This window comes from Oncorhynchus tshawytscha, linkage group LG14, assembly GCF_018296145.1.
Source record: "Oncorhynchus tshawytscha isolate Ot180627B linkage group LG14, Otsh_v2.0, whole genome shotgun sequence".
Lineage (NCBI taxonomy): Eukaryota > Metazoa > Chordata > Actinopteri > Salmoniformes > Salmonidae > Oncorhynchus > Oncorhynchus tshawytscha.
This window is the reverse complement of record NC_056442.1, coordinates 11,851,925-11,860,426: the sequence shown is the minus strand read 5'-3', so window position 1 is coordinate 11,860,426 and position 8,502 is coordinate 11,851,925. Positions and strand designations below refer to the sequence as shown.

The following is an 8,502-nucleotide window of genomic DNA, read 5'->3' as shown; positions in this document are numbered from 1 at the left end:
TGTGAGTGTGTGAGTGTGAGTGTGTGTGTGTGTGTGTGAGTGTGTGTGTGTGTGTGTGTCTCCTACATGATTGGAGTGTAGTAGGGAGAGGCCAGTAATGAATTGGACTGTATAATAAGCTACAGAGTTACTGTAGGGGTACCACCACCATACGTTACTATGAAATATGTTCCCTCTTATGGTTCAGTATGGAAAGCAGTTCTAGCAGCTATTGAGCTCTGTAGATCTGCACAGCATGGCATAACATTCCTCCCCGATAAGCTTTGACTAAGCACAATTTTGAAGCTAAATTGATGCTGAATTGATAGTAATTTATCAGGCGTCAATTGTAAATAAGATTACAAATTTAACTAACTTGCCCTAGTTTTAAAAATTCAAAAAAGATAACATGGCAATTCTTGGCATATCTATTGTGTAACAAAGCCAAGCAATTCTACCTTTAGATTTTTGGCTTTCGGCACTGTAGCTGTACTGGAATGAATTCAAAACCATTTCAGAGAGGCTTCTGGCTGTTGGTAATAGTGCAATTAATCAAGGTGCTCTTTGATTTATCAGTAGCACCTTTAAACACCCTACCTCTTTAAGCCAATTCCTATGACCATAATCAGATGCCCAGTTCTATTACAAACCCTTTCTGAATAGCTGCGTACCTGGATCTGAGGAAGAAAGAAGGTCTGCAAGGCTCTACTCGTGAAGGCTGTGCACATTGCTACCTGAGGCTGCTATCGTTTTAATCACAGTATGATAATGGGACCTTATCTTCTCCTAATCAGCCTCCGCCTCTGAGTGTAAGACCATGGATGAAATCACTTATCACAGTAGATATTCTTCTGGTGTTGTGCAAAGAGTTTAGAACAAGTCAGGACTTGTTCCCAAGTCTCAGCTGCCCCGTGTAGTTCTGGCAATTCTCTTCGCTAAGCCTTAGAGCTACGTGGCCTGATGTCACGTGACCTCCTTTTCTTCCACAGTAGGAATTGGCTTAAAGATCTAACTGTAAATGGTTTTGTTTGTTTGTCTCTTCTGCTGGAGTCTCTTCCGGCAGAGACCGGATACCCACATATGGTGTTAGGCCTGGCCGACTTTAACTGTCTGTCTCACTGAGGCAGTTGGCAGAGTTAGTAGAGAGTGTGAATGACAGGATTAGCCAACACACACACACACACAAGCAGGCACCCACGCAAGCACACACACACACACACACACACACACACACACACACACACACACACACACACACACACACACACACACACACACACACACACACACACACACACACACACACACACACACACACACACACACACACACACACACACTACTCATCCCCAGCCCTGCTAGTACACTGACCCATAATCTAACTAGGTGTGTAGATGTTGCTATTCCTGTCCCTGGTCACTTCTAGAAGTCTCCTGACTGAGCTACTTCATTTGCAAGTGTATACAAATAGAGGAGCACTACTGTTGCCAAGTCTGAATTACAACTGAGCTGAGCTTCAATCTGCATGTTCTCCAATCAACAATTAAACCCCCTCTAAATTGGCCCATTGTTGCTTTCTTTGCTATGTGGAAATATTCATAGTTAAGGACTAGTTAACATTTCACTATGTGTTTCTTGCATTAAAAAAATTGGCCCATGCAGGTAGTGTACTATCAGACTAAAGTACACAGGAAATAGAGCTGTAGTACACAGGAAATACACTTACAATGTTGGCCAACAGGGATGTCTGTCTGTCTTTGTGTGGGGATGAAGATGAAGCAGATTGTGGGTGGGGATTGTATCCCCTGACCCCTGTCCTACTTTCAGTGAGAGTTGCATTGGATCACACACATAGGATTGGTGGATATAGGCTCTCTCATGATTACTCTGTGATGTATTGAGAGGCACTCAGGAAGAAGGCCAATTACCAGTTCGTAGCTAATCCAGAGTGTGGTGGTCATCGGCCAATCCTCAGACAACTGCCAAGGTGGATAGTGTGTCAGTATGGCCCGGTATTTGTCTCATATAGTCACAGTGATGATGACTACCAGTCAATGAGTCAGTGGCAGTGCAAGTTGTCCTGTGTGGCTTAGTCGGCAGAGCATGGTGCTTGCAACGCCAAGGGTTAAGGGGTTTGATTCCCGCTGGGGCAACCATATGTTAAAATGTATGTGAGCGTGACAGTGAGAAAAGCCAAATGGAATATTATATCTCAAGTGTGAAGACTCCAAGTTGGCCCACAGTTATCTCATCACAAGGACATCTTGTGACATTGAGAAGATGGTGGGTGTGTCTCTCTGCCCAGGCGTTGCTGACGCATGCTAGATCTTATCACGCCTGGATAAGGTATTTTACGTTTCAGCTAATCACATCATATTTTATCTCAATTTGGTGCCCGATTGCACAGTCGATGATGTGGCACTTGACCATTGACTGATGCATGCAACATCTGAGTTGGCGGAAAGTGACTGGTCGCGTTGATAGGTAAAATGCCTATCCAGGCATTTGTAAGATCTGGCATGCGACAGCGACACATGTGCAGAGGAAGGCGCTCTATGGCATGCATCTCGATCTGATTGGCTGTCACAAGCCTTCTGAGATGGGTTGTAAAAGAGCCTACTACCAGTCAATGGGTGTTCTGTACGTGGGTATGCCAAGCATTCAAGAGCTGAAGTCACAACTTCTTTACTAAATAAAGTGTTAAGTTACTTCCCTCTAGTGGTGAATACCATAACATTATTATCATTATGAAATCTAACTCTCATCCAGCTCCTATCATATAATGAATGGACCAATCCCAGATATCTATTTACTTCCGAGGGGAATGTTCTGGGAGTTGCTGCTGGCAAATTCCCTCACCATATTGAGTTAATTACTTTGCAGAATGGATCGTCCATAACCTTCCTCAACCTTTTCGCATCTCAATTCCAGTGAAACGCAGTACTTATCTGTGCAAACGCTGGCACTGGGACTTGATGATAACCTGTCGAACACATCAAATATGTTAATAGATGCAATGTAATTAGAAGAGGTTGATGAGGAGTGGTGTCCCTGAACACAGATTGGATCCGGAGGAAAATGAAGTGTCTTTGTGTGTTGAACGAAACATTACACTTCCTAACATCTGATAGTCTTTTTAATCTGATGGGTTGTACATGATGACTGAAACTGATCACTTTTTTGTGTGTCTTTTGAAACTTGAAACTTGTCCTCTATGTACAGCATGAGTGCCACCTTGTGGCAACGAGCCCAACATTACATTTCTGTAGAGCTTTTAGATGGTAAGCTAAGGGGATCAATGGAATAACTTGTTAACCTAAAGCCCCACACTAATACATGACTTACAAGCAATATACAAATATCCCAGTTGAAGTAGAAATCTACCAATTGGAGAGAGAAAAGTGGAGATAAGGGGACAGAATCAGAAAGAAGGAGAGAGAAGGAGAGAGAAGGGGAGGGAAGGAGAGAGAAGGAGAGAGAAGGGGAGAGAAGGAGAGAGAAGGAGAGAGAAGGAGAGAGAAGGAGAGAGAAGGGGAGAGAAGGAGAGAGAAGGAGAGAGAGAAGGAGAGAGAAGGAGAGAGAAGGGGAGAGACAAGAACATACTGAGATTACCAAACCTCAGTGTTGTTTTCTTATTTCTACCCCTGGTTACTCCCCCAGTCAGTGTCCAGACCACTAGAGCACCCTACACTCTGCCAGGGATGAGTCAGCTACTTGGCAAACCTTTTCAACTCAGCGAGAGGCTCTGACCTGTAGCCATGGTTACAGCAAAACACAGGGAGACCGCATTATCTCACTCTACAAAAGGTGACATCTCTCTTTTGGAGAGTTACAGCGAGACAATGTTTTTAAAAACATTTAAAGAGTTATTTAACTTATAAGATGTAAAAATTAAAAAATAATTTAAAAAAGCTTTTTCCATAATAGAGGTGGGGTGAGCACTTTCTTATTGTTTCAATTAAGGACTCTTGCTTTAAGCCACAAGTGTAACAAATCTGTCTACCAACATCTCCAAGCCATATAATCCAGTTTTGGGGTTAGGTTAACACCAGTATCAATAGTAATATTAAAGACGTTGATGGATAGCTAGCCGATGTGGACAAGGAATGACAGCCATACTCACATCCTGGTACTACAACTCCTGCCCTGAGATGACTAGTCAATTGGAGCACGTGATTGGTTGCTTGGCTAGTCTTTACAGAGCCCTGTCTGTTGTGTCTTCACTACTATCCCAGTATCCCCCACCACCGTGGCTCATCATATGCATCTCTTCAAGATGAGAAGTCACAAGTCCACCAGAAACCATCAGACCCAATAGGAACACAACACTCTTCATCTTGAACTGTATGAATCCTCTTACTTGATACGTGATACTCTGAAATAATCATGCATTCATCATTACACCGATTTGTTTGTGCTCAAAGGATCGAGAGAGAGAGATTATTCTCAGCTCGGCGTCACGTCGTCAACTCTATCACCTACCTGCCCAACAGTCCTGTCGGGTCATTGGATAGAGTGCATATGATATGATCAGATGATTGTTCGGTATTGGGTGGATTTTTCTCTGAGCTCAGCTGAAATCATCTAGAAAAACTCAACCTCCTACCAATAGCATTTTCCAGAGCGTAGTTTGTTTTATGCTTAATTAATGAGTTAGAGAGAGAAGAGGTATGAAAATGATAGTTCATGGATTTTACTGGATCAGTTTATATAATCATCTGACTACAATGACTATAGATAGTCTTTCAAAGCAAGCAACGCTGCTTTCTTCACACAAGAACAACTGTTTTCAGTGGACAATGGTCAACTGTTGTCAGAAGCATGTGAAATATATTTCGGAAGAGACAAAGAAACATTTATCATGAAGTAAAAAGCACTTTCTCCCAAACGCTTCCTGAGAAGAATGCAAAACAGATGCTGGCCAGAAAGTTGAGGGAGTTCGTGGGAGGGTGAAGTCAGTAGAACAGGAATTCAATGTGTTCTGGAACTTGATCAAAACATTTTTGAACCTCTTTTAATGAAATGGTAAGGGATTATGTTGTTACTGTAGGTTAAGCTTTTTGTAGTTTATGCATACCTACACTTTAGACACCTCACATTTGGAAGTCTTATCTCAATAGTAAATCAACTATATCCGAGCCCTCCTATTTCTGCTCTAGTTAACTGTAACACTTATCATTCCTACAGTTCAGGCATCTATTCATAATGGTGAAACACGACAGCATATTTCACTTTTTTTTTTACATGGGTTTGACATGAATGGCTGTGCCTACTTAGTAGTCAGGGGGTGTATAGGGCACACGTCTGGCCAACTCCACAAGTGAAAAGAAATGTCTTCATTAACATGCACAACCATCCATTTCCTCTGAAACAGGCCATTGTCTCAGACAAAACGTTGGTGGGGATTGTGGCAACCAGAAGGTCCTAAGTCTAAGAGATCAATACAAATGGCCATGCATGGAAAATCCTCTTCACAATCACAGGTAAAGTGGTTTAACGGTGGAGGTTAGGAAGGCGCATAGGGGGAGAGGGTGAAAGTCCTCTTTGTTTGTTTTGCCTAATTCGTTGGACAATGCTTTCAAGGCCTGTGCAATCATATGAATATTAGATAGCCTATTATAATATAGTGCAATCTAGTGATATCCCTTTCTTACACATCAGTTGTAAACCTGGAAGCTCAAATCCACAAATTCAGCTCAATGTCATAATGTCATACAAAAGAATGGTATTCAAACAATACTGTAAATTGACCATTTTAACATGGTAAAAGACTGGCATAGCCATCAATGGTGAATTCTGTGTGAGAATACAGTGGAGTGAGAGGGTGAAAATGAGCCTATTGGTCAGTGTGCTGGACTGGCAGGGTGGTTGACCAGAGGCACTAGGCCCTCCCCACACCAACTATAAAAGCCTATACTCTTTGTCCCTCCACAGCCACTACTCACTCTCATCCGCAAATAACCTTTGTTCCAGGCCGAGACTCACTGGTAAGTCAAGATGCTCTACTGTATCTGCTGTTTGGAGGCATTCGTTCATGGGACTTTGATTTGGGGATTTGTACAGTGTAATGACAGGCTTAAAAGGTTATTTTAAATTGTACGAGTATCTTCATTTCTCCCCGCTAATCACTGAGCTGTCTTTTTTTGTTGTTGTCGAGAGAGAGGTCTGAGAGATAGAATGTCATCATGTGATGTATTTAAGTTACATGAATGCTTACAGGTGTAGGATCTTAATGTTTTATCACCCTGTTTGCAGGTTCCTCCAACGAAGGAAACGTCTTATAGTATATTTGTAGTATATTTGAGGTTTAAAAATACTTCGGAAGTTTGTCATTTCCACTTTGACATTTCAGACTTGATTTTCCCTGATGAGAAATGTTTCAACCCCTACAAAAAAATGTGTCCATTTGGTTATTATCCCCATAATAATTCATATTTCCTGTTGCTGCAGGACTATTTCCCTGCTGTAGCAAACTCAAATGAATTAAGACCCTGTTGTTTATGTCACATGCTAGGCCTAGAGATGAAATGCTTTTTTGCTCTTCTTTGTAGATCGCATTACAAACCACAATGACTGATCTGGAGAGTTCACTGGCCACCATCATGGAGGTGTTCCATAAGTATGCAGAGAAAGAAGGGGACAAGCACAAACTGAAGAAATGTGAACTGAAAGACTTGATCAATGAGGAGCTACCAGCCCTTACAGGGGTGAGTATATCACTACCACATTTTCACTACAATATTTAATACATTGTTGTTTAAATTGAACATGAGGTTTGGGTCTAGGCTATGTTTACAGCGTATGTGCATTTATCAATAAATCATAATCATAAGTCATTTTACAGACTTTGTTGCACTAAGCTCATGAGGCCTTCGTACATTATTATTCTAGAATCAATGGGTGAAATGACCATAAACCAGCCGTAAATATTGCCGAATGCACCTTTAGCCAATCAAATATGACCATATCTTATCTACTGTTTTTGCCCTCAGCAAGTGAAGGACCAGGCCACTATGGACAGTTTGATGGAGAGCCTGGACACGGATGGAGACTCGGAATTGGACTTCCAAGAGTTCATGACATTTATCACCATGGTAACTGTCTGTTGCCATGATTTCTGCGAGCACCATGAGGACGAGTAGCTAGGCACCAGTTAAACAAGAGAGAGAGAGAAAGAGAGTAAATTATGAAGTAGGAACTTTAGTTTGATAAAAAAAACTTAAATGTCAATGAAAACGTTGTATTTTTCCTGTTGGTCCCATTTAGTTTCAATAGGTTTCTTATACCCTGTTTGCCTACAAAGGGTTAAGGCACTTTGTTTCATTGCCTGTGTCTTGTCAGAGTTGACAAAACCAAATTGGTTTAGTACTGAAACTTCATAGAATAGCTTTTGCCAACAAAGCATAGAGCACTTTCCTTGTTATACTGTAAAGCTAAGACCCAAGGTAATAGACTCGTGCATTTATGCGGCTCTAAATTGGTTAAATTGTTATCACTAACAATGCATGTATAATCAGCTACATTGGACATGGTTTGGCAAGTAAAACAAGTATTCTCCAGTTTGATTTTGAACCCAAAAAATGTTGACGAATTCCAGCCAATATCTTGAACTGAATTCTGTTTTTATGAAAGTTGTTTTCAAATTGAACTGTGCTTTGTGAGATGCTATTAAAAGTATAACATAGAGAATCAATAAAGATGATCCGATGAATACAAGGACATACTTTTCACCAGTTACACCATGTGCTTTTTCACTTCAGATTCATACCATTCATATTTCTGTCTCCTGTAGAAAAGTTGTGATGTGTGCCCCTGAGTGGCAGTGTTGCTCCATGACAAAAGCATTGGCACCTACTGGATGTAGCAACAATGTAAAATATATTGAATCAGTGACACGGAGAATGTATAAATCTCCCTGATGCATCCTCAGTAAACATCTCCATACTATCATGACCACGTGCCATACGTGCTACCTCTTGATGTCTGTTACCAATTCTGTGTTTCAACTGTGCTGGGAATGAAGAGACAGTGAAAGCAATAAACGGAGTGGTCCACTGAGCCAATGGCAACGCTCTCCTGGGAGACCATGTTCTCAGAAGGTATACACACAACGGCTGACACAAGATGAGATTTTTCTCTCTGAAAAAAAAAAAAACAGTACATCAAAATACCTTTTTAGAATGGACACGTAAAGGGTCAATAGTTTTGTGACGCGATGGGTTAAACGTGGACAACATTGACCAGTTCACTCTAGTAGAAGCACAATTGCTGTAGATAGATGATGTACAAATGCACAAACATGTAGCCGCTGAGAATGGATTCGTCTATCACACTGGTACTGTCGGCTGCGTCATGCACCCCAAACATCTGAGGGTGGAAAGGAACCACAAAGTACGTGAGGATGGCTCGGGGAGGGGGTGGGGGGTTGTTCGCAGAGGTGCTAGGCTCCCCGTCCGTAAGTAAGAGAATTTCACTTTTTTTTTTTTCCCCCTGAAACAGCATTCTCCTGTAATCTAGAGCCAT

At 41.6% G+C, this 8,502-nt stretch overlaps 1 protein-coding gene across 1 annotated transcript; it reads left to right on the top strand.

Annotated features, from left to right (window-relative positions):
- Window positions 1-5,866: 5,866 nt before the first annotated feature.
- Window positions 5,867-7,716, top strand: LOC112267538 (protein S100-B-like). Its single transcript, XM_024445763.1, has 3 exons — window positions 5,867-5,966; window positions 6,531-6,686; window positions 6,972-7,716. The coding sequence occupies exons 2-3, from the start codon at window positions 6,549-6,551 to the stop codon at window positions 7,119-7,121; spliced, it is 288 nt and encodes a 95-aa protein (XP_024301531.1). The 5' UTR covers window positions 5,867-5,966; window positions 6,531-6,548; the 3' UTR covers window positions 7,122-7,716.
- Window positions 7,717-8,502: the final 786 nt, after the last annotated feature.